Source organism: Danio rerio, chromosome 12 (genome assembly GCF_049306965.1).
Source record: "Danio rerio strain Tuebingen ecotype United States chromosome 12, GRCz12tu, whole genome shotgun sequence".
NCBI classification, from domain to species: Eukaryota; Metazoa; Chordata; class Actinopteri; order Cypriniformes; family Danionidae; genus Danio; species Danio rerio.
Genome location: NC_133187.1, coordinates 18,885,509 through 18,913,446, shown reverse-complemented (window position 1 = coordinate 18,913,446; position 27,938 = coordinate 18,885,509). Strand labels below are relative to the sequence as shown.

Sequence of the window (27,938 nt, the reverse complement as noted above, 5' to 3'; positions counted from 1 at the left end):
TTTACCACGTTTACAGATTATACCACATTTTCACTCTGTTATTTACTTGCTTATTGTATTTTTTGGCTTTTGTTATTGTCTTACCTGCGTTCTGGAATCGTTTTTTGCCGGACTCGAACCTTGTTGATGTAATAAACTCCGCTCTGCATCTCAAATCTGCCTATGTACGTATCGAGCAACTGGGCAAAATGGTAACAGCAGAAAAGTCTTCCACATGCAGCTAAGCGGTCAGCTGGTAAGCGAGAAAAGGAACAGCGTCATACTGCCCCGTAGCATTCATTTTAAAAATGACTGGCTACATAATTTTCTATCTCTAGAAAAGTGTATATGGCTACATTTTCAGGACGAGCCTATGTTGACAGCGTTGTTCTCTTTACAATAAAATCTGTATGTTTTCTTAGCAATAAAAAAGGGGTAGCACTTTGTTTTGATTGTCCATTTGAGTATTAGACTGTCTGCTTATTATCTGCTGATACTGCTCCTTCAACAGTCATTTAACTGACTATAAGAAACTTTTCAAGTACATGTCAACTTACACTAACCCTATTAACTTACACTAACTTACACCTACAACTTACACTAACCCTATTAACATGTCAACTTACACTAACCCTATATAATATATATATATTCACATTGTAACCATGTAGCTGTTATAAATTAATATTTACAGAGGCCCCCTGTTAACTAAATATCTGGGTTGAACGTCTTTATGAAGCACCTCTGTGGCTCATTAAAATGATGTATGTATATTCTACAGTCAGCAACAAATGGTACGGCGCCTCACTGTAAATCTGACCCATGTTTGCAGATACTGTAACTCAGAAAAAGCCACCGCTAGAATGTGTCTCTGTGCAATGTTTAAATGTCGAAATGCAGCATGTAAATGACTACTGAGCGTAAACACATTCCCTGCATGGTCCATTACAAAGGCTTCGGCTGGCCCCAACCCTCCGCTAGATAAACATCGAGGTGCAGCGCGCTAGAGCCAAGGAAATAGTGTCCATTTCCTGGGGCTTTCACTAGGAATCTAACAGCCGAGCGCTATCATTATCCTATCCACCCCCCTCTTGTATCTTTAAATGGTAATCTGTGTGTAAATCAATTGATAAACGTTTGGCCTGAAACATAGCCAAGAACAAATTGTTTGGTTTATTTCAGAGGTACGCTGTTGTAAGTAGGGCCGAACTCCTTAACCTCCTTAAATCTGCTCCACTCAACGTTCTTCTGGTGTACATCCAAACACACACAGAATAGGATGCTAGGATTTTAATAGGATGCTTTACAATATAATTTTTGTGCAAATACATTAGATTAGTCATTACTGAAACAAAGATGGGACTAATCTAACAATAGTTTATAATAACAGTCTAAACGTTAGGAAAAAAATATTGAATGAAAATTTGAAAAAGAGGGAACAATCAAGAGAAAAAAAAGATATATATATACGGTACATTTTTGTTAAAGCTTTGTAGTTTGTAATTTTTTTTTGCAAAATTTCGCTTGAACATTTTGGGCTCTATTTTAATGATCTAGGCACAAAGTCTAAAGCATATGGCGCAAAAGCATTAAGGGTGTATCCAAATTAATTTTTGCAATTTTTATGACAGAGAAGTACGCTCTGCAGCCTGGCACATGGTCTAACAGGGTTGTGCTTATTCTCTTAACGAGTTATGGGTGTGTTTTGAGCATAACGTGCATTAAACCAATCAGAGTCTCCCTTTAAGAGTCAGTTGCTTCACACCAAGGTGCATTTGCTATTGACATGCTACAGACTTTGTAAGTGTAAAAACTGAATGCTTTACTAGTGAGAAAAACAGACCATCTGCAGCGTGAGGATAAAGAACAAGTCTTGTCAATTTGAGCTCTTTACTTTCTCTTTACTTTTACTCTTAACTCCTTTGTTATATGAATATAGTGTTGTACAAACTCCACTGAAGATATTCATTAGCCTACATATTTAATTTTGTTTGTTGAGCACAAAGATTAATTTTTTTTCTAAATTCAGTTCTAATTTCCAGCAAATGAATAAATGAACAATAATAAGTGTGGTCAAAAACTGATTTATCCAAACATAAGTCCTATTATTATGCCCCATATGGTGACGAATACGTCTCTAAAACCTCACAGGTGGACAAATAAACAAATATAAGTATGCATATAATAAATAATACTGCTAATAATAACAATAATAATAACATTATACAAATGTAAATTGTTATGAATGAAATGAAAAAAGGCATGGTGGCATGAAGAAGGCACTGAGGTAGTGGTTTTTATATTTATGTAGAAAATAATATTTTTTGCAACATTTTAATTTTTTTTTCATTTGTAAAGATATTTGTGTATTGCTCTGCATCCTGTGTGTATTAAGCATTTGAACCTACATTAGTGCATAACTAATGCACTCTGCCCTGGACTTTAGACCAGCTTTCAGTTGGTCAATGGGGCGGTCTTTTTTAGTTCCTCAAAATAGCAACATGCCAACAATGCACCTTAACACACGTCTATTTTAGACCAACATGCCCATGCGTCCACAATGTGGTGCACATGGATTAGCTATTTAAACAATGTAGCGCAAAATGTGAAAATTAGGGTTGCGCTGGTCTGAAAATAGAAACAACCATACACGCCATACACATCTTGCGCCTTGTTGCACTGGGTGTATAATAGGGCCCTTTTCCTTCCTATTTTTAAAGATGTTTGGTGATCTGACTATTATTTTTCAGAATACAAGTTATTAATAATAATTTAAATTAATTATCATAATATATCACTTTCATTCAAATGCACTAAAATATATTACCAATAAACACTGAGAAATGGATAAAAATATACATTTTCAAAATGGGGAGCACTCATTTATGCAGACCACTGTATACTGCAGTTAGATTATATGATATTTATACAATTAATATTTGCTATAAACTCTAAAACTGTATTTGGTTTGACATTGTTAAAAACCTCTTCTTCTCTTTCTTTCTTTTTATTAGAAGAGCTCTGCAATTAACAACATACTGTTTAACCTACAGTACATCTACACACACACACACACACACACACACATATATATATATATATATATATATATATATATATATATATATATATATATATATATATATATATATATATATATATATTAGGATAACATTACCTGAGAACATCCTGACCCCAGAGCTATGCATACTGTATTTACCAGCACAGGCTCATTCTGAAAACGTAGTCCCACGGACGTTTCTGAAGACTGCGGATTATGTAGGCGGATGTACGTATGGCTGCATTTAATTTTTTTAAGCGAATGCTACGGGGCGGTATGACGCTGTTCTTTTTCGTGCTTACTGGCTGACCGCTTACCTCCGTGTGGAGGGCTTTCCCGCCGTAACCAATTGTCAAATTGACCAGTTGACAATGACGACGATGATGACGAGGTTCGAGTCTGGGAGAAGAGCGGTTGCAGATATCAGTTAAGACAAAAAAAGAATCCAAAAAATAAAATGAACGAGTGAACAACGGGGTAAGAATGTGGTAAAATCCGAAAATGTGGTAAAAATCAGACGTAAACCGTCGGTTGGGTTAAGGGAAGTAAGAGGGTGGGCGGGTCAATCAGTAAAATTGGTTGGGTTTAGGGAAGGAGGAGGGTGGGTCAGTCGATTGGCCAGTCGCCCAGTCAATTATTTAGTCGTTCGACAGCAGCCTTTGGTAGGTTTACGCGAGAAGAGCGCAGGTGTGAACGGCACCTCGCAAGAGATTTGAGATGCCAAAAAGCACACACAGCGGCCTCTCGTGGATTCACAAAAACATTCGCAAAAACAAAGGTGTATTTCGTTGCCTCAAGAAACGTCCACAGGACTACATTTTTAGAATGAGCCTAAGTTGCGTTACGGTTTCCAAAAAAGTAACTCAGATATTCTAACTTATGATTCAAAGTATTGCGTTACTCATTACTTAGAAAGGTAATATTATTATGTAACTCACGTTACTTGTAATGTGTTACCCCAACACTGCATGTTAAATCATTAAGTTATAAAAATAATGCAAATTTTCACTGTCCTTGTTACCGGTTATGCACTATAGGAACAGCAGTAATTTATGTATAATTACATGCTATAATTCTAAACCAAACTATAGTCTTGTTATTTTAACTGCCCACTGCTCCAGATCTATGCTCACTGTGTGTTTGTGCGTATGTGTGCTCTCACTCCTCACTCAAAATGTGTGTGTGTGTGTGTGTGTGCACTTGGATGGGTTAAAAGCAGATTCCAAGGCTCACTTCACTTCAAGATTGTTCTGGATATTAAGTGTATATCAAATCAAAATTAAAAGGGAAAAAAAGGCTTGTCATATTTTTCATCTCTGGAGGCCAAGGCTATGGATTCAATCAAGTTTTATTATTCATTAAAGGAAAAGTTAACACAGAAAAAGACAATATGCTGTTAATTTACTCACCTTGAGGCTAACCACACTGCTGGTGAGATTTTTATCTTTAGCAGAACAGAAGGTTTATAAATGAAACCATGTTTCTTGGTAATACTATGCGCAAACTCTACCAGCACTTAAGGGAGTCAAAACAAAACATTGCAAAACAAAATGAATGTCAGTGGATCGTGATGATATACTGAAACCTTATAAATTCAAATGATCAGTCCGTGTAATAAACTCAACACTTTTTTACACGTTCTGCTTATGTATGCTTTTTTGACTCAAATGGAAGGTTGTACTATTTCCTTGCATTCTGGTTTATGAATCATTAAGTAGAGTAAATGTTAAAGGTGCATTAGGTGATTGTCTTCAGAAACCTTTTTCTTGTGCTGGTTGAAAGTCTCTTTACATTCCAATAGTAATGATTAAAGTAAATTATATAAATCTATTCATATGTATTTTTATATTTTGAGGCATAAGACAAAAAAAGTTAATTCAAACACATTAATTCATCCAAGACTATTTTCAATTTTACAAGGTACAGTACCTTTAATAGTATCGATAATGTTGATTTATATTTAGTTTAACAACAAAACATAAGTCAATAGCGCTATTCCGCCTAGCCTGCTTCAATGAGGTGAAGTTGGTTCTATATTCACATTGGTTCATTTTTAAACAATGACAACCTGTGACGAACTCCCCATATTGTTTACCATGCTACTCTGAATATGCGGTTTGAAATACCATGCAAATATGGCTTACTAATAAATGTAATTCCTGCATATCGCCGGCCCACCACTAAGCATACAGTGGTCGTTTTAGGACAAAGTGCATGAGAGAGCGATATTTGCATACATGAAATATTGCACATTATGGCAAGTTTTGCTTGCTACACAACTAAAAACATTCTAGATCTAATAAAGTTTTTGTTTCAGAATTGTAGTATTATAAAGTAGGCTACTATAAAGTTTTCTAACTGGCAAATGATATGATCTAGTGAAGAGGTCTCAAACTGTCTACGTGCAGGACATTTGCAGCTCCCCTCTGGCTTGCAACTGACGTCAAAAATAAAATGAGATTTGGCCTAACAAAACATATATTTTTGAATCTCTATCATTGTTGTGCAGTCATATATTACAATTGTGGTTTTGAACCCCCCACCTACTGGACATTTAAGGTATTGTACTATATATTTGGTTTCTCTCAGTCTGTGGTGAAGCACATGCAGATTATTTCTGGGACTTATTTAAACGTTGAAAAATATGTTTGAAAGTGCTCTATTTTTACTAAACCTCTATTTTTGTAAATATTCAAGGGTCATTTGGTTATAATCAGTTTTATACCACCTTTATTTGTTGTACAAACACATCTTAATTGCTTATATCGTTATGCTGGTAGTGTAAATATGATCTTTTTGCTAATATTCGATTGTGTGGAGATTGCATGTTCTCCCCACATTTGCGTGGGTTTCCTCCGGGTTTGCAGTTTGCAGTCGCTGCGGCAAAGTGGCATGGAGGTGGAAAGTTTTGCGGCTAAATTTTGTGTGACAGCAAATGGGCTGTGGTTCAACGATTAAGCCCTGGTGAACCTCCTCAACTATGCCCTCGACAAGCCCCTCAATATCCAGCAGATGCTGAAGTTGGGAGGGCTATCTTACTATCAGTTCGTGGAGCCTCTTGTTCATCAGGCTGCTCATGGCGAACATCCCGATCCCAGCTTTCTGCTGTCCTCCGCTTTGAGGCGGAGAAGGAGGCCATCAACCACAACAGCCGCTCACCCAGTAACAAGCGAGCCCGCTACAGCACTTCTTCCTGAGGGTCAAGTCCTTGACCACTCAGCACTCCCAGAGTCAGGTTAGTGCCACATTTATAGAGGAGTCTAGCCCTGTATCTCCTTGCTCGAGGAGACTGAGGAGGAAAAAAGCACCAGTGTCAACTCCAGACCCAGAGCGCCCTCCAGTGTCGGCTCCAGCCCCAGATCGCCCTCCATTATCGGCTCCAGCCTCAGATGTCCCTCCACTGTCAGCTCCAGACCCAGAGCGCCCTCCAGTGTCGGCTCCAGCCCCAGATCACCCTCCATTATCGGCTCCAGCCCCAGAGTGCCCTCCAGTGTTGGCTCCAGCCCCAAAGCGCCCTCCAGTGTCAGCTCCAGCCCCAGAGCGCCACTCAATGCCGGCCCCAGCCCGGCTCCTTGCCCTGCCGGTCCCAGCCCGGCTACTTGCCCTGCCGGCACCACCCAGACGTCTTGCCCTGCCGGCCCCAGCCCAGCTCCTTGCCCTGCCGGCACCACCCAGACGTCTTGCCCTGCCGGCCCCAGCCCAGCTACCTGTCCTGCCGGCACCACCCAGACGTCTTGCCCTGCCTGCCCCTGTCCGGCTCCTTGCCCTGCTGGTCCCAGCCTGGCTACTTGCTCTGCCGGCACCACCCAGACGTCTTGCCCTGCCAGCCCCAGCCTGGTTTCTTGCCCTGCCGGCACCACCCAGGCGTCGTACCCTGCCGGCCCCAGCCCAGCTCCTTGCCCTGCCGGCTCCCCACAGGCTTCTAGTCCACCCGGCTTCAGTTCAGTCACCTCCAGCCCTGCCGGCTCCCCACAGGCCTCCAGTCCAGCCGGCTTCAGTCCAGTCACCTCCAGTCCAGCCAGCTCCCCACAGGCCTCCAGCCCTGCCAGCTCCCCTCAGGCCTCCTGTCCAGCCAGCTCCCCACAGGGCTCCAGCCCTGCCGGCTCCCCTTAGGCCTCCTGTCCAGCTAGCTCCTACCCAACTGGCTCCCCTAAGGCCTCCTGCCCAGCCGGCTCCCCACAGGCCTCCAGCCCAACCGGCTACCCACAGACCTCCTGTCTTGTCTCCCCTGATAGACTCTCCCTGAGTCATCCCTCCTGCTCCTCCCTGGTGTGCCTCTCCACCACTCTGGACGGACCCTCCGGCTCCACCCTGGTTTCCTGCCTGGGCCCTTGACCCACTGAACCTGCTCTGATCTGTCCCTCAGTTCCCACCCTGGACTGTCCCTCCTGCTCCTCCGTGGTTTCCAGCCTAGACTCCCATTCTTGTTTTCCTTCCTGCCAGTCCTTGTTCCTCCTGATCCTCCCTTGTCTTGCCCTCTCATCCCTCCCTTGTTTGTCTTGTTGGGTCTGGCTTGGCTCCCCTCCCTCCCTCCCCCCTTTATGTTGTCTTGCCTGTTCACTTTCCTGTCTTGTGTTTGTTGATGTTGCCCATTTTGTTGTTTTGTGGTGTATCTTGTCTGGCTTGTAACTTGTTAGATGTTCCCTTTACAGATGACAGGTGGCGTCCCTTTGGGGGTGGGCTTAGTGTCAGGGTTCTGCTACTCTTGTCTTGTAAATTCTTGTTTTGGTGGCAGAGTCCGGACCCTAGCTCTGTCTTGTCCTGTTTTTGTCATTGTGTGTGTCTCTGTGTGCGCGCACGCCTTCGTGGGTGTGCGCAGAGCTTGATGCGGCTGCGTGGGCTCTGCATGCCTTGAACGCGCGCGCTCTTGTACTCATGTTTGTGTTTTGTTCTGTTCGCATCGCGCTGTTTCATTCTCAGCGTCTTCGTCTAATTGGTTTCGGTTTTGGTTGACGCTGAGATGAAACATGCGCGTTGCATATGTGTGAGGGCCTGGTAAGGTGTTCATCTATCGTGTGCTCGTGTCTTGCGTCTATTTGTGTTGTCCAAGCACGTGGTTCTGTGTTTACATTGTGGCCGCTGCTTCAGTCTTCAGTCTTTTGTTGTGAATGTGTGGTTAATGAGTTCTCTCATTGGCTACGTGTTCTTGTCCTGTTGTATGTGAGCACATGGCTTGTGTTGTCTCTGTGTCTTGTGCTCTACCGTTTATTGTCTAGTCCCACCCTCCTTATTAACCCATTATTAGTATATTAGTTTCACATGTTTAACAGCGGTTTGTTCACCTGTGTATTAATTTAATTCTGCTTTATATTCTCCTCATGTCTGCTGTCCTGTGCCAGTTTGTCGTCGCTAATACCCCTGTCCTGTCGTGTTTCCAGCTCTGATCCCTGCCAGCCTGCCCAGTCCAGTTTGTGTGTTTCCCCCTCGGGGTTGTTTATTTTGCCATTTATTTTATTTTATTAAGAATAAATATTCATTCACTCTGCATTTGACACTTCCAGCTGCAACACTAGGAAACCCCCATACACTCTTACATTGACACACATACACTACAGTCAATTTAGGTTATTTAATTCACCTGTATCGCACGTCTTTGGACTGGTGAAAACCAAAGCACCCGGAGGAAACCCACACGGGAGAACATGCAAACTCCACACAGAACTGCCAACTGACCCAGCTCGAACCAGCGATCTTGCTGTGAGGTGATCATGCTACCCATGAATGCTTTATTATTTACCAAATATGGTTTTCTTTTTTGTTTTTTACAGTAAGCACTAGCAGGTCAGGTCAAGAGGCACTGATTATTGCATACATTCTTTATCACACATTTAAACAGTCACAAAACACAAATCATTGATAGCCCAAGACCCAACACATTTATTGGTATTTATTGTATTGACTTTAGAAATACACTCAGACCACAGCAGATGTTTTTAATGGTTGAGGCGGTGTGTGCATTATACGCCATGCCTTTTAATTATGAACTGAAGTAATGTATTATTAAGCACGAGTGATAAAAAGGAACCTGTGTGTTCAGCACACAAACAGTGTAGTGCTTGTTGAAAAACGCAGTCTACATTTACAGTAGATTGAAAGTCATGACTCATGAAGAGCCTTTCCAGCCATTAGAGTCAATGACTTTGACATGTGGTGAGTTTGAGTGTGTGCTGCTGATTTGTGCTCAGCAAACTGTGATGTGGCCAGTGACTAGGAAACGGACTTCATGCCCTCTGTGTGTATGACCAGGAACTGGCATGTGCACAGGTGTGTGTGTGTGTGTGTGTGTGTGTGTGTGTGTGTGAGTATGTATGTGTGTGTGTATGTGTTAGTAAGCTTTGTGTGCTATCTAAACGGGCCTTGGCCCACTCTCTGGCACTCAGCGAGCTCAACGCTCCCACACAGATGTTCTATGTCCTCTGACCTCAAACTGAGGCCCAACGCTGCATGTCACAGAGGAGCTGAGAGTGTGGGGGCTTCCAAAGAGAACGTCTGTGTGTGTGTGTGTGTGTGTGAGAGAATGCAACTGTGTGTGAAAGGGTGCAGTCCCACACAGTGTGTGAATGCATAAAGTACTACTGTAAGTCTGTGTGTGTGTGTGTGTGTGTGTGTGTGTGTGTGTGTCTGTGTGTGTTGTAAGCCAAGTGAGTGGGGGGAGAGTATGGATTTCTAAAAAGTGTGAATCTATCAGGTCTCTTTTGAAAAAGTTATATTGTTTTTTTTCTCAATCTGTATTTTGTCTATTTTCCATGAATCTATATAATACATATTAGAGCTGCACAATTAATCGAAAAAGATTGCGATCTCGATACGACCCCCTAGACGAGAGTTCAGGAGAGGAGAAAAGGAGGCTGCACAAGTCTTTTTATTGTTTCACATACATTGCTCAGCGGCATGGACACCTCTAAATGATGTTAAAAGAGTCACATACTGTATTTATAAGGTATAATTTACCAAAAAATTTCATTTTTGTCTTCATATAATGCTGTATTCGCGGCCGGGAAATCAAACGTGACGTGAGCTGACCGTGATCTGTTACCACAGAGAGGGCGAGGGCGAGGGCGCACCTTATTTAATGATAGATGCACGTGCGTTTACTTTAGTGAACAGAACATGCATAGGCTGTGGGTTACAGGTAATAAAGTTGTAAATAATGTTCAGTTTGTGGCACAGACTGATCGTTTGGGAGCCGCGCGGGTAGTATGAATAGCACTTAACAGTAAAAATGAAACCGTAAGCGTGCACATCACTTAAATAATCATATCGCATTTTAGAGTTGATGATTTCGACAAGCATTTGATGTTTTTTCTTTCATAGCGAACACACAGTTGTGCATGAAAATAAATGTTTACAGTGTCAGTATAACTACTCTAGCCTATATAATGTTGATTTTACCAGTGAATTTAATGGTCTAATAATGTTGTCAATGACAGATTGCAAACATAGGCCTATATCTCAAACATTATTCGACATCAGAATTATTGTAAGTAGAATAGAATTATTTATAGAAATTAGTAGAGCTACACACAATATTATTATTGTTGTTTTACCACATGTTTGAGAAAAATAATAATAAATGCCGACTCATATTAACTTTTATTTTACATCTACAGAATCGTGAGAAAATAATGATCTTTATTTTAAACAAAAATGTCGCGATTCTCATTTTAGTCAGAATCATGCAGCTCTAATACATATGTTAAACATATATAAATATATTTTCCAGAAATATAAAGTGTTATGTGAAAAATTATTTTAATGGTACTGATTTAGGGCTCTATTTTAATGGTCCAGTTGCAAAGTCAAAAGCACAGGGCACAAAAGCATTAAGGGCATGTCTGAATCCACTTTTGCTATTTTAAGAACAGAAAAATACGCTCTGCGCCACGACGTTGTTGAAGAATTTTCTAATACATTAAGTATTTATTAAAAATTGCTACCACAAATATTAAGCTACTGGTCAATGGCATAGAAACAATTGTATTAACACCTGAAAACAAGTTGTAATGTCTCATACAGTTTTGTATTTCCTAAAAACCTATTGAAAAAAAACTAAAAAACTATTGAAAAAAAGTAATAATAAATAAATATATGTTTTTGATGACAGCACCTACCTTCATTTAAATGTATTAATTTATGTCTTTCACTGTATAGCAAGAAGGCTTTAATTAGTAGCAAAACTTCTCTTAATTACAGCCAAACATCTTTATTTAATAATTTGTAGTTTCATCTGAATATCAACATTTGAGATTTTCAGCCAGTCAAACAGTTACTGAAGTTACTTTGGAATAGATATCTATGACACCAGATTATGTTCACTATGTGTCTTTTTGCTAATGGTAGATTTGTGAACACAATGCAGTCTTTTTTTGTGTTTTTCTTGTGTTTTTATAACAACATCTAAAAAGTTGGGACAGTATGGAAAACACTAATAAAAAAGAAAGTAGTGATTTCTATATTTACTTTGACTTGTATTTTATTGCAGACAATATGAACACAAAGGGCTCTATTTTGACGATCCATGCGCAAAGTGCAAAGCGCAGGGCACAAACGCATTTTTGCACAACACTTTTGCTAATATAAGGATGAAAAAATCCACTTTGCTCTGTGGCGCATGGTCTAAAAGGGTTGAGTTTATTTTCTTATAGGTGTGTTTTGAGAATAAACCAATCAGAGTCTCATCCCCCATTCCCTTTAAGAGTCAGTTGCGTCGTGCCATAGCGCATTTGCTATTTACATGACGACTATGTAAGTGGAAAAACTGAGCGTTTCACTAGCAAGAAAACAGGTCAACAGAGCATCTGCAGCGTAAAATGAGAGATAAGCCAATTCTCATTATCTACTTTCACTTTTGCTCTCGTGGATAGGGAAACCTAGCAAACGAATAAATGAACAATAATAACGAATAAAAAAAACTGAGTACACATGTCCTATGCCCTATATAGTGTAAAACCTGACAGGTGGACAAATCTAAGGTTGTTTTTATTAAAACAAATATAAATAAAAATATGATAAATAATACTGCTAATAATAATAACATTATACAAAAGCAAATTGTTATGAATAAACTGAAAAAGCCTCCCGAGATAAAGAAGGCATGAAGGCAGTGGTTTTTATATTTATGTAGGCTAGAAAATCATGTTTTGTAATATTTTAATCCTTTATATTTATATCCTATATATTCTTATTATATCCTATATATATGCTTAATATTTTATTTTTTTTCCATATGTAAAGATATTTGTGTATTCCTCTACGTCTTGTGTGTATTAAGCAGTGTGTAAGCGAGGCGCACAACTAACGCGCTCTGTGCTAGACAATAGACCGGCTTTGTTCTGGTCTATTGAAAAATCTATTATAGTTTCTCAACGCACCAGCAATACACCTCAACACGCCTCCCTTTTTAGACCAGAACGCCTATGGGCGCACATATGAGCGCAAATGCATTTGCTATTTAAACAGCATGGCGCAAAATGTCAAAACGACTGTTGTGTCAAGCTGAAACTAGCAAACAACTATTTCGTCGCGCCTTGCTGCAGATTGCAGGGCCCAAAATATTTCACATTTTATTTGGTCAACTTTACTTCATTTATAAATATACATCCTTTCTTGTCATTCAGACCTGCAACACATTTCAGAGTAGTTGGGACCGGAGCAATTTTGGGCTAGTAATCAGTTAAATTGGTGAAACAATGATGTGATTTAAAATAGGTGATGTCAACAGGTGACTGTGATTATGATTTAGAACAACCCACATGGAAAGAGCCTATATAAACATATATGTTTTAATATAGGTTTTAATAAAGAAGAGAAAAAAAGACAAACCATTGTGTTATATACTTCTTTCCACTATCTTCATTTTAAAAAAGAATTGACTTTGTAAATGTTTCAGGAAAACGTGTAGACATCATAGCTTTCCATCTCCTCTCACTTATTTTCCATAGTTAAAACCATAACATGCCAATTACAAGTGATACCAAATTTAAGTGGCACATAAACACGTTTTTTTGCACTTTTTAAAATTAGTTCTTATTTATTGCCTTAATAATAGAAAATATGAACTAGTTAAGGCATCATGTATACAGTAACAGTTGCCAAAGTGAGATATGAGCTATATAGGAGACATATCATGTATAAACAAAAAGGGCTTATGTATGGATATGAAGAAGCAATACAGGAGACCTATTTGGCCTGTAAATGCACATATATGCACCTCAATATTGCCTATATGTGGCATATATACACATGTAGCATATATATTATCATATATGTGCATATATACCGCGTATATGTTTCATTTATGCACACATATCCTCATATAGTTTCTTTCCATGTGGAAAAAAGCAGCATCCAAGAAGGGTCTAGTCGGAGCAAAGACGGGCTAAGGATTGCTAGTTTGCCGACAAATATGTGAGAAAATTATTAAAATGTTTAAAAACAATGCCTCTCAATAAGGGATAGGAAGACATTTGGATATTTTACCTTCAACAGTGCATATTCAATCATTAATTTTCTTTTCCACTTAATCCCTTTAATAATCTAAGGTCGTCACAGCGGAATGAACCGTCAACTTATCCAGCATGTTTTTACGCAGAGAATGCCCTTCCAGCTGCAACCCATCTCTGGGAAACATCCACACACACTCATTAACTACGGACAATTTAGCCAACCCCATTCACCTGTACCACATGTCTTTGGACTGTGGGGGAAACCAGAGCTCCCGGAGGAAACCCACGTGAACGCAGGGAGAACATGCAAACTCCACACAGAAACGCCAACTGAACTGACACAGCCGAGGCTCGAACCAGTGACCTTCTTGCTGTGAGTCGACAGCACTACCTACTGCGCCACTGCATCACCTCAATAGTGCTTACCATAATTAAAATATTCAAGGAATTTGGAGGAATTTCAGTGCATAAAAGACAAGGAAGCAAGCTTAAGCTGAACTACCATGATCTCTGATCCCTCAGGCAGTGCTGCATCAAGAATCTTCATACATCTATAAGCTTATAGTATATAGCTTATAATATACTTTGGCAAACCTGTGATGTTGTTACATCCACAAATGCCAGTTAAAACTGTACCGTGCCCAAATGCAGCCATATGTTAACAGTACTCAGAAGTGCCATTGACTTTTCTGGGCTCAGAGGCATCTGGGATGAACCATCACAGTGGAAACGTGTACAGTGGTCAGATGAATCAGTGTTTCAGTAATTTTTTTTATTTTTTATAAATGGATGCTGTGTGCTCAGGATCATTTAGACTGCTACCAGCAACAAGTCCAAAAGCTAGGGTCTGTCTTGATATGGGGTTGCCATGACAAAGGTAAACTGCATTTCTGTGATGGCACCATTAATGCTGAAAAGTACATCGATATTTTCTGGCTGCGGAGGAAGAGTATACAGGTATTTGACTTGCCTGTCTGCAGTCCCGACCTGTCTCCAATAGAGAATGTGTGGCGCAAAATGCGACAACGAAGACCCTCTAATGTTTCCCCCTGGAAGACTCGTTTGCAGGGATAAAGGGACCAAATAAACTGGTGTCTTCCATCACTAAACATCTTTTAAGTGTTTTGAAAAGGAATGTCATTACAAAGAGGTAAATAGGCAAGGCAAGGCAAGGCAAGGCACGTTTATTTATATAGCACATTTCATACACAATGGCAATTCAAAGTGCTTTACATAAACAATAATAAAAGAAACAAGTAAAATAAAAATAAAAACAAATAATAAAAATGCGTAAAAACAAAACAAAACATAAAAGCAGGTAAAACGTGATATAAAAGAATGAAGAAGAAGAGAAAAACATGATAGTGCAATCTGTCGGACGCAGCACAGTGCTCATTCAGTAAAGGCACAGCTAAACAGATGTGTTTTCAGTCTTGATTTGAATGTGCCTAATGTTGGAGCACATCTGATCATTTCTGGAAGCTGATTCCAGCAGCGAGGGGCATAGTGGCTGAAAGCTGATTCACCCTGCTTTGACTGATCTGTTGGAACTTCTAAGTTATATGATCCTAAGGATCTGAATGATCTGTTAGGTTTGTATTCAGTCAGAATATCTATAATGTATTGAGGTCCTAGGCCATGTAGTAATATATATACAAGTAATACTTTGAACTCTATTCCGAATGTAACTGGGAGCCAGTGTAGAGACCTGAGGACAGGTGTGATGTGCTCTGATTTTCTGGTTCTGGTTAGAATTCTGGCTGCAGCGTTCTGGATGAGCTGCAACTGTCTGACTGTCTTTTTAGGAAGACCAGTGAGGAGTCCATTACAGTAATCCAACCTGCTGCTGATAAAAGCATGAACAAGTTTTTCTAAATCTTCACTAGAAACAAAGCATCTGATTCTTGCTATGTTTTTGAGATGATAGTATGCTGATTTACTGACTGCTTTGACATGACTGTTGAAACTCAGATCTGACTCAAGAGTCACACCAAGATTCTTGACCTTATTTTTTGTCGTTTGACCTTTAGTGCCAAGGTACGCATTTACCTTGAGAACCTCATCTTTGTTTCCAAACACAATCAAGGAATTGTGTCCAAACACAATCATTTCAGTTTTCTCTTTGTTTAACTGAAGAAAGTTTTGACACATCCAATTGCTCATTTCATCAATGCATTGGCAGAGGGTGTCAATGGGGCTGTAGTCATTAGGCAGTAAGGCTAAGTAGATCTGAGTGTCATCAGCATAGCTGTGGTAGGAGATTTGGTTATAAATAATTTAATGTTCCAACTTTTATTCAAATGTGTTGAAAGATTCAAAACTGGAATACTTGTTTAATTTGAAATAATAATTATTACAACAACAACAACAACAACAACAACAACAACAACAACAACAACAACAGTAAAAAAAAATAATAATAACCAACTAAATAAAATAAAAAATAAATAAATAAATGAAATAAATAATAATAATAACAATCACAAGGAAAACATTAAACAATGTGCTATTGTGTTGTCTGCAATGAAAGTCAAAGTAAATATAGAAATCCCTACTTTTTTTTATTTGCATTTCCATACAATCCTAACTTTTCCTAATTGAAAATATAAAATTAGAATAAGGTCCCTCAGAATTGTCTGAGAATAGCCTGAGAGGCATTTGTTACTATGTTATTAAAGTTGTTATTTCATTTTCCAATGAATTTTCAATGTACAATTCCCTTTTTTTCTTTTTTACAAATCACATATTTGTTTTTCAGTTAATCCTGAAGTGTACTTGAAACTTGAAAGAAATCATTAAATATGCATTTATGAAGTTGCTATTATGACATGTATTTAATTAACATATGAGAAATTTAGGTCACACTTTACAATAAGGTTCATTAGTTAATGTTAATTAATGCATTTACTAACATGAACAAACACTGAACAATACATTTACTACTGTATTTTTATGCTAGTTAACGTTAGTTAATGAAAATACAATGGTTTATTGTTAGTTCTTGTTAACTCATGGTGCATTAACTAATGTTAACAAGCATGGACTTGGATGTTAATAATGCATCAGTAAATGTTCAATTATGATTAATAAATGCTGCACATGTGTTGTTCATGATTACTTCATGTTAGTAAATGCATTAACTAATGAACCTTATTGTAAAGTGTTACCGAAATTTAATATGCATATGCCCATACTGTATATGCCAAAGAATATATTTAGATAAGGAAAAGAAGAAAATAAGTGAGTTCACTTTCTATCAAACAGACTAACCTGTGAATATCTCCACTTCTGACACTTGACACTCTCAGGTTTAGGCAGCTCTGGCATCAGCTTTTTCAGCTCTTCCAGAATGATGGGCTGCACAGCATCCTTCTCCTCTTCCAAGTGCTGGATGCCAAAGGGCACACTGGTGTGGACCACCACAGAAGGTCCGGAGACTTTTGATTCTGCCAAAGATACAGTCTATCAGGCTCACGTATGGCTGATTATTAATTTATTCACAAACATATCCAATTCACAGATACCACAAAATGTGCTACATTGAGAGAAGGTTTAAGAAGCTTTATGCAAGGAAACTAGAAAATGGAAAAAGAAATGAGGGTTAGATGAACTGTAAATACAGCAGCAGAAAAGCCAACACTTAAAGGAATAGTTCACCCAAAATAAAAAATGTTGTCATCATTTATTCACCCTTCACTTCCAAACCAGTTTGTCTTTCTTTCTTCTGTTGAGCATGAAGAAAAAGATTTTTTTTTTAAGCAAGCTCGAATCCTGTAAGCAACAACTATCATAGTATAAGTTCTACCAACTATGGGAGTCAATGGTTACAGGACGTCAGCTTTCTTCAAATATCTTTTTTAGTGTTTGACAGAAACTAGAAATTAGAACCCTTTCGGTACAAGTATATAGTGAGTACATGTTCATTTTTGGTTGAACTATCCCTATAAGGTTTCACATGTACCCCCTCCTTTTTCTGTGGAACATAATATTTTAAAGAACATTTTGTCATAGTTTGTCAAACAATGAAAGACAATCATGAACTAAACAACACTGGCCACCATAAACAAACACACTTTTTAAAACATTGCTAACACTAGTATAGGGATAAATTCTCACTATTAACTAATTGCTTATCTAGCAGGCCATATAGGCTGTAAAATATTGGTTGTTTATTAGGAGAAAGCACATACTGTATTCTGCATGATCATATGCTACACCCCTAATCCTCCTACTTTGAAATAAAAAAAAAAAAATCTTTTTGAGTTTTTGTTTTGTTTTTAGTCCAAAAATCTAAAACTTCTCAAATCAAGAAGAATTGTTTTGACAAGCAAAAACATTTTCTTGTTTTCAGAAATACTTAAGTCAAAGTTAAGTTAGTTTGTCTAAAAAATGCTGCTTGATTCATTTTTTTTAATTTTTGTTTTGGTTTGGACTAGTAACGAGACAAAAAACTCTAAGAAAGGCATACTTTGCAATATTATGCATATTTTGAATCTTTTTTGTGACAAAAAAGACTTAGACTGTCACGGAACAGAATGAAGAGCAAAAATGTGGTGTAACAGAATTCTTTAATGAAAAAAGTCAAAACAAGGCAGTCTGTCGTTTAGCGAGGCACACAGAGCTGGATCTTCAGAAAGGAAACTCAAAAGGCCACTGCGATGCAGGAACGTCTGACCTCCAGGCGCTGATGGTCAGAGCACAGTCAAAAATGAGAGCACACTTTAATAGAAAATGACCAACTTGTGCAAACAACGAAGATCAAGGCTAGACAAGACAGGATAGGAAGAAACGGGATGGAAAAAGCAGGTTAGTGGTGCGCTAAACACACTCAGAGAAACACATGGAGCAATAATAAACTAACAACAGCGGGAATGAAAGGGAGAGAGATATAGGAATGCCAATAAGGGTAAAGCGAGAACAGGTGACTGGTGATCAGCGCTGATTACAAGAGCCAACAGCTGAGAGGAGAACACAGAAGGGAAAAGATTAACAATGATCAAACCAGGTTCATGACATAGATAATGGTTTATTACTGGGAATTGAAATTTAAAATAAAGTTTAAAACATTTGACCTTAAAAAAAAAAAAAAAAAAAAAAAAAAAAAAATTTAAATATATATATATATATATATATATATATATATATATATATATATATATATATACACACACAAATACTGCTACTGTTGGACAACTTAATAATGGAAAAAAGTATAGATTTTTAGACTCTTCGGATTTGATTTTCTTTTTATACACATGATTATGCCATTGAACTGTTTTATAAACGCAATATCACACAAGTAGCAGTGCGATATGCCTGTTTATCGTCACTGGTGAGACACTAAGCCTCCCACCAGTGCCGATATATAGCTATATCGCACTGCTACTCGTATGATATTGCTATGATTTACTAAATAAAGTCGGTCATATTAGCTATATACACAGTTGAATTCAGAATTATTGACCTTATTCTCCACAGACGAGCGGGCGCTGTCATTTGAATCTTTTTGGCACGAGACTTCCGGTCTCATTCACTTCCATTCATTTTTAGACATTAAAAACTGAATATATATTTATTATATATATATTATTCTACTTGCTCTGTATAGTCATGCAAACATTTGTTTGTAGAGCAAGTACTTTGACCGTTTTTTGCAGTTTATTATTCCTTGTCATTTCTCCGATAGGCGACTGAAACGGAAGTTCTAAGACAATCGCGAAAACAGGTGCACTTCCGCATTTTAGAATAAGGTCAATAGTCCCCTCTTTAAATTTTCGTTTTTAAATATTTTCCAAATGATATTTAACAGGGCAAGGAAATTTTCACAGTATGGCTGATAATATTTTTAATTAAAATTATTAGCCCCTTTAAGGTATTCGATGGTCTACAGAACAAACCATTGATATAAATTGATTTGCCTAATTACCTTAACATGCCTAGTTAACCTAGTTAAGCCTTTAAATGTGACTTTAAGCTGTATAAAAGTGTCTTGAAAAATATCTAGTGAAATATTATTTACTTTTATCATGGAAAAAATCAAATAAATCAGTTATTATAAATGAGTTATTTAAAATATTATGTTTAGTAATGTATTGAAAAAAATTATTTCTGTTAAACAGAAATTGGGGAAAAAATAAACATGGGGGCTAATAATTCTGACTTCAACTGTGTGTATGTATATATACAGTTGAAGTCAGAATTATTAGCCTCCTTTTGATTTTTTATTCTTTTTTAAATATTTCCCGAATGATTTTTAACAGAGCAAAGAAATTTTCACAGTATTAAAATTTTTTTTGGGACAAAATTATTAGCCCCTTTAAGGAAATTTTTTTATCGATAATCTACAGAGCAAACCATCGTAACAGAATAACTTGCCTAAATACCCTAACCTGCCTAGTTAACCTTATTAACCTAGTTAAGCCTTTAAATGTCACTTTAAGCTGTATAGAAATGTCTTGAAAAATATCAAGTAAAATAATATTTACTGTCATCATGGCAAAGATAAAATAAATCAGTTTTTAGAAATAAGGTTTTAAAACTTTTATGCTTAGAAATGTGCTGAAACAATCTTCCCTCCATTAAACAGAAATTGGGGAAAAAAATAAACATTGGCGCTAATAATTCAGTGGGCTAATATATCTAATAATATATTATTAGATATAATATGACCAACTTTATTTAGTGATTCATAACAGGCTGGCATGAGTAGTGTTAAGTAACTGACTCCAACATTCTGTTCTCCAGACGATGGTTTCTGAGTGATATCATCTATGGGCACACCTAACTCCATGATCTAATGCATTACAGGCCAAGCTCATCGGCAGAGATGTGACCCGTAACTGAGACCAGGCTTGATATATTAGCCTTGCACAGTGCAGTCATTTCTCTAATCACACCGTTTTAAAACACGTATTTAATATGATTGGAGGAAATCGTGCTTTATTGGGCTCCATAAACATGAGGCTGTGTTTGAGCAGCTGGAGTGATTTGGCCCGATGACTCCAAGTAGAATGAAGATGCTGAAAGCCATGGTTGATCAACGCTCGAGGAATGAGGGCTGGGTCTGAAAGAGGCCGCAGAGACTGGCTAAAGCTTAACTTTAAAGCCTCTGGCAGATTCACATGCTAACGCATTGCCTTTATGATCACCTGTGAGGAAGGGCTTTCTATTCAGGAAGACATTTTTTTTCAGTTTGGTAAAGTTTTATAGACCAGCAGAGAATAACGAACCATTTAAATTATGACTGTTGGCATACAATGTTGGCATAAAGGTGGAAAAAGTCAGGCAAATCACATTCGTATGCTATTCTCATGCCTGGTTCTTAAATAAAATTGGATAAATAAATAAATCAAGTATCCCGAAAATATATTGGTGGATAAAACGCCATGAGGAATAATGAATTCAATTTATTGAATGACTAACAGCAACAAGTACAGTGCTATTCAACAGATTTACAACTTTTAAATTGAAGAAAAAGGCCATTTTTTTGTGTTTCTGAAAATTTCTACCTTAACAACACTGTAAATATGATCCTGAGTTTTAGTCAGGTGAAAAAGTCAAATCATGACCCATATTCAACAGTATGCATTGTAACAACCTCAACCTGAAGGGAAATGGAAAACTTAAAATAACATGTTCATATAACAACAAAACATAAGTTCTAACAGAATGTGTCATTTTGTAGCATGTGCTGATCACTCTAGGAGCCAGGAAAAGTCTACGAATGGATTTTCATGACTGCAAATAACGAGTAAGTACCCTGATTTGTTCTATTTATTGTCACATTTTGCACACTTAAATAACTTTAATATGCAGAACCCACACACTGCCAGGCAAATTATCTGCCCTCTATACACCAAGCTTTGAATATTGCGAGTTAATGTTGGTAAATAACAGTGTAAACAAACGGTAAAAAATGATTCTGCATTTTAGTTTTTTCAACATGAAGATTTCATCATTTTCCCAGACATGAGTTGTGGTTGGAAGGGCATCCGCTGCGCAAAAAAGTACTGGATAAGTTAACGGTTCATTTCGCTGTGTCGACCCCGGATTAATAAAGGGACTAAGCCGAATAGAAAATGAACGAATGAATGAATGAAGTTTCCATTATAAGATACATGAAGTAAGATACATGTTGTTTTTGTCTTTTTCAGGTTTAGTGTTTTAGATTTTGTAATGTAAAGAAAGAAATAGAATTTTTGTAATTTATATACAGCACAGAGATTCTTTAGAAGAGCTGAGGATAGGGATGACTCCTGGAAATCAGCAACTGTTGATGAACATTGGAGCAGATATCTGCAGTGTAAGAGTACACTGACTTAAAAATGCATTAAAATAAAGATTTTGAGATCTGATTTTATAATCTTCCAAGGTCTAGTGCCATTTTTTCCAAGAGTCTGTGTTAGTTGTGTATTTTAGAGTTTTGTAGGGTTTTTTGTTCACCTCTTAAGATTACTTTTACGTTACAATTAATTTGTAAAAATACTTGGAAAAAAATTTGTAAAGACAATTAAAATGTAAGTACATTGTGTGTAATTGCTAAATTGGGAGTGAAGACCTTTACTAAAATGTTATTCATTGTCTGTTCTGTTTCTAAATCTACTAGATTAAGTTCAGTGAAGTTGAAAATGTAAGTTAACCTATTAAAACTAAACTTTGCTTGTACAGTTATCTTAAAAAAGGAAGTTGTAGAAAGTAGAAAATGGAGAAAGTAGTTGGGTCAATTTAAGTTGAGAAAACTTAGAGAATTAAGTCAATACAACTTAACGGAGTCAATGCAACAAGATGACTTAATAAAGTAACAAAAATCAGGCTAGGGAGGGGGATGAACAAATTATTTTTTACAGTAAACCTGAGCAAAAATTACCTGCAAGATATTCAAAAAAGGATCAGTATCAATTTAATAAAAATTATAACATAAAATCTGAGATAAAGTTAAAAATGACCACATGTTTATTATCTCAAGTCTTAAAAGTCCATACAAAAAGCAGATTTAAGTCAATAGCACCACAGGTAACAGGCTGTGTCAATACAGAGGTACATTTGGGGAATCAAATGCCTCTGTTGGATGAATAATAGAAGAAAACTTATATATACAGTAAATAAATCCTTGTCAAAAATGGTGCGCTCACAGTATATCAATGTGTGTATAGTACAATCGTTCAAAACGGTGTATTGTACTTCAGTTTTGGAAGAAGTAGCCTACCTTCTACTGATCAAGGCTGCAAGTAAATTTTGTAAAAAAAAAAAAATATATATATATACATAAATGAATAGATTAATAAATGAGTAAAAATTTGTAACATTATGAGATTTTAATGAATATAAAACAGTTTTCAAAAATATGGCATACTGTAGATGAATTTTCAGCAATCTTTACTTTAGTCTTCAGTCACGTGATTCTTCACCAATGATTTACAAATATGCTGATTTGCTGCTCTAAGAACATTTCTGTGTTAAAGCCAGTTGTCCTGCTTAATATTCTACAGAAAAAAAGATAGAGTGATGATGTATGCGCACACCTGAGGATAAACTTTTTATACGATGAAAATATGCGCAGAAACTACCATAGAAAAACATTTACTGAATAAATTCCAACATGCACATAAAAAAAAAAAAGTCATCTTATTTTGTTTCAAGAGATCATATGATGATAAAAATGGGACACTCAACAGCTGCTTCTTTGCTCACGTAGCGGAAGGGGCAGACTTTTCATTGTATTAATTTATTTATTTTCTATGAGAGTGATTATAGTGCCTCCCGATGGTGAATGCAGTTATTATTTGGTAGTTTGGCCATTTATTTCACTAATTTGGCAACCGTCAAATGTCATTAGTAAAACGTTTTGAATCTCCACTTGGTTTAAAAAATCATTAGTGCTCCATTTGGGATGACACTACATACATATACTATGCTGTTGAGTGTGTAAGTGTATAAGTACATAATGCATAAGTGCATAGTGTGCTATTTGGGATGCAGCTTCATTTTTAAACTTCCTGACATTAAAATAGGATCCAAATTCCAGTGATTTTGACACCCACCACAACGTGACGTAGATGTGCAGTTTTCCATGCTCACTGTGAATAAACATGTCCACAGGACAGAATTTGCAAAGAAATTGGGTTTAAAAGATCTGTTCAGCTCTCTGTGCTCAGCTGCATCTCAAGAATGAGTTTTACAAGTATAAAATGTTTTTAAAACAAATATTTCAAATATTTGTAATAAAGTAAGGTAGTATAAACACTATGTAACGGTAATTCATCACCCCGGGATGCACCACAGATGCATAATATCCGTCTCATCCGTCTTTCGGATGAGACGTTAAACCGAGGTCCTGACTCTCTGTGGTCATTAAAAATCCCATGGCACTTCTCGTGAAAGAGCAGGGGTGTAACCCCGGTGTCCTGGCCAAAGTCCCTCTATCGGCCTTTACGATCAAGGCCTCTCAATCATCCCCTTCCACCGAATTGGCTCGATCACTGCATGTCTCTCCACTCCACCAATAGCTGGTGTGTGGTGAGCGCTCTGGCGCCGTTGTCCTGTGGCTGCCGTCGCATCATCCAAGTGGATGCTGCACACTGGTGGTGGTGTGGAGAGACCCCCCTCATGATTGTAAAGCGCTTTGGGTGTATGGCCATACACAATAAATGCGCTATATAAATACACATTACATTACATTACATTACATTAAATTACATAATAGAATAATTTCACCTTCTTCCAAGTGACCAGAAGATCTGTTCTGAATGGATAGTGAAAATAAAAAATGCTATCAGACCTAATTTTCAGCTGAGTTAAGGGAAATGGCACTAGTTAGCTAAAGTTATCTTTTCCATACACACACTTTAGATGACATTTATCAAGCTCAAGATAATAAACTGATTCTTTCACTATATTAGACGTGCCATGATACTGAGTTTAGGCACCAATCAGTACTGAAATAAAAAAATAAAGTCCATTTCCCGCTCATATTTAAGCGCTGTTAAGCACGTTCTTAATCCCTGCTGATTTACCATTGTATTCACCAGTTCTCAAAGGAAATGACTGATTGGCCGTGAACCGTGAAGGTTATCAAGCTCACCGCACTTCATCGATGTTTACTGAGTCCAAACACAGACAAGCAATCCGCTGATGACTCGATTGTGTTCATGTATCTGTGTTTGCACTAGGTCAGTGGTGTAAAAGTCAACTCCTGGAGGCCCGGAGCCCTGCTAGTTCCAACCCTGCTTCAACACACCTATTTGGAGGTTTCAAACGAGCCTAAAGACTCAATTAGTTTGATCAGGTGTGTTTAATTAGGGTTGGAACTAAACTGTGCAGAGAACAGAATTGAACTGATGACCTTCTCTGCCAATCACAGTCATTTCTGTTGAGCACTGGTGAATACTACGGCAGATCAGTGGTGTTTAAGAAGACGCTCAACAGCGCTTAATATTAGCAGAAAAGAAATTTTTTTAAATTTCAGTACTGGGACAACACTATTACAGACAACAGGGTGTGTTACAGAGAACGTTCGAGGTTACTAAAGTAACCCTTCGTTCCCCGAGGAGGGGAACGGAAGCACTATAAGTGGATTTGATTGTAAAATTCACGCATTGGGAGGTTCGGTTCAGAAGCTACTCGTCTGAAAGAGTATTGAACGGGCCAATTAAGAATGAATTGGCAGCGCAAGCCTGCGCAGGTGAGCGGCATAAGCAATCAACTGAGTATATAAGCTCACCTGGCGCCAGCAGACGCTATCCTTTTTAAGCTGAAGAGACTTTTAACAGCTAAGGGACAGTCATCATGGCGACGGAGTATAGTGCTTCCGTTCCCCTCCTCGGGGAACGAAGGGTTACTTTAGTAACCTCGAACGTTCCCCTTCGGGGGGAACTTCAGCACTATAAGTGGATTTGATTGTAAAATCCACGCATTGGGAGCCCATTGAAAGCGCCATAATGACTGCACCTTACCAACGCCCCCGATGAGGAGATAGTCAAGCAAGCGTGACGCACCCACATCATGGGGGGGCGCGGTCCTTCAACGTGTCCCTGGCCCTAATTTATCCTACTTCAACAGAAGTTTTACGGATTATATATATTTTTTGGGAAGTCGTGAGCATCTAGATAATTCTAGGAAAATACGACAGTACGTTGGGAAGCGTGCAATCCCGATAGGGAGGACGCTGCGGAGGCCATCCGTTACCCAAGGGGGGATAGATGGCAGAATTTACATATGGACTAGCCCTAAAAAGGGGGAGTACGCATAGCAAAAGAGTGGTTAGCGGGGAGGGAAGACACGGGTCCGCCCAGGGGGGGGACTTAACCGTGGCGGAATAAGCATATGGGATCGCCTAGTGGGGATCACGCATAGCAGGCACCTTTACCCAAAACGCGGGCTGACCAGCGGGCAGACCTACAACGTAGTGGGCCAGCAAGTGACTCCTCCGCTGAGTCAGTGCTGGGGGCCACGGAGGAATCTGCAGGGCTCACCTGACGGGGAACTTTACTGACAGATAAAAAGGCGCACGTATCTCCGTGTTAGGGAAAATGGCGCAGCAAGCGTGTTTCAACACCCTACCGAATTGTTTCCTCAATCACCAAGGGTTACCTAATACCCTTGAGGAAACCGGCTCCACTCGCAGATTGTAAAACCTTGCAAATGTGTTGGGTGTCACCCAGCCCGCAGCTCTACAGATGTCTGTTAGAGGGGCGCCGCGTGCGCGCGCTCGAGAGGATGCGAAGCTCCGAGTGGAGTGCGCACGCGCTCTCGGGGGATGCGGCTCATCTCGGCTCTGATAGTGAAAGAAAGGCATCCACAGTCTAGTGGGAACTTATTTCGGTACGGCACTTCCCTGCTGCCGACCGCTATAACAGACGAAGAGCTGCTCAGATGATCTAAACTCTGAGTGCGGTCCGGATAATACGCAAAACGCGAACTGGACAATAAGAAGGGCTGGGTCTGCCTCCTCCGAGGGCAGCGCTTGCAGGCTCACTACCTCGTATTAAAACGGAGTGGTAGGAACCTTGGGCACATATCGCGGGCGGGGTCTCAGGACGTGAGAGAAGCCAGCCCAATTACAGGCACGAGTCACTGACCGAAAAATGCCTCCGGGTCCCCGACCCTCTAATCGATATCAACGCGACCAGCAGAGCTGTCTTCAGGGACAGAAAGATACTGAGTCGAGGATCGAAGGGATCTGACGCGGCTTGTGTAGCGAGGGCGAGATCCTAAGAGGGCATGAGAGGGGGCGGGGTGGATTAATTCGCTTAACGACCCTGAGGAACCGGATGATAAGGTTATGCGTGTTTCCACGGTGCTGCCAGCCACCGCGTTATGAGAGCGGAGATGGCAGCCATGTAACCTTGAGTGTGGAGGGCGACAGCCTGCTCTCCAACTTCTCTCGGCGTAAAGAAAGCACAACACTGATCTGGCAAATTACGGGGGTCTTCTCAGCGAGAGACACACCATTCAGTGAATAGACTCCACGTCAGGGCATAGGCGCGCTCGGGGAGGGGGCTCTAGCCCGAGTGACGGTATTAGCCACCGCAATCGGAGGTTACCTAAGTCTTCCTCGCGTCTAAAAATCTCTTCAAAGATCGGCGAGGGTGCCAGGTGGTGCCCTGTCCCTGAGAGAGTAGGTGCTCTCTCGAAGGGACTGCCAGGGGAGGGCTATCGCGAGGGAGAGCTCTGACATCCAGGTCCGGTTGAGCCAGAGGGGCGCAACCAGCAACCTGTTCCTCGTCCTCCCTGACCTTGCACAGTAACTGCGCGAGCAGGCTCACTGGGGGAAACGCGTATTTGCGCGTGCCCCGAGGCCAGCTGTAAGCCAGTGCATCCGTGCCGAGAGCACTCGGTCAGGGAAAGAACAACTGGCAATGAGCGATCTCGGGGGACGCAACAGATCGATCTGGGCTTCCCCGAATCGCGCCCATATCAGCTGAACAGACTCGGGGTGGAGTCTCCATTCTCCAGGACGCAAGGCTGCCGTGAGAGCGCATCGGCTGCACGGTTGAGCTTGCCTGAATATGAATGGCGTGCAGCGATTTCAGCCGCGGATGACTCCAGAGGAGCAGACGGCGGGCGAGGAGAGACATGCGGCGAGAGCGCATACCCCCTATACGGCTGATATACGCCACCGCCGCCGTACTGTCCGTCCTGACCAGCACGTGTTGCCGCTCCAGCACCGGAAAAAAACGGTGGAGAGCGAGGAACACTGCCAACAGCTCCAGGCGATATGCCAATGCAACTGGGTACCTTTCCACAGGTCCGCAGCCGCATGCCCGCAACGCACAGCCCCCAGCCCGTGTTGGAAGCGTCTGCTGAAACGACAACAAGACTGGACGCCTGTTCTAGAGACACCCAGGCCTGTAGGAACGAGGGGTCGCTCCAAGGGCTGAGGGCGCGGCGACACAGCGCAGTAACAGAGACTCGGTGTGCGCGCGCGTGCCATGCGCGTCTGGGGACTTGATCGT

At 39.6% G+C, this 27,938-nt stretch overlaps 1 protein-coding gene across 2 annotated transcripts in view; it reads right to left on the bottom strand.

Annotated features, from left to right (window-relative positions):
- The window catches only part of rnls (renalase, FAD-dependent amine oxidase), a 122,085-nt gene that overhangs the window by 6,795 nt on the left and 87,352 nt on the right, over window positions 1-27,938 (bottom strand). For both annotated transcript variants that reach the window (XM_005169454.5, NM_001002607.1), the window contains 1 exon segment: window positions 16,756-16,931. In XM_005169454.5, coding sequence (XP_005169511.1) covers window positions 16,756-16,931 — 176 coding nt within the window.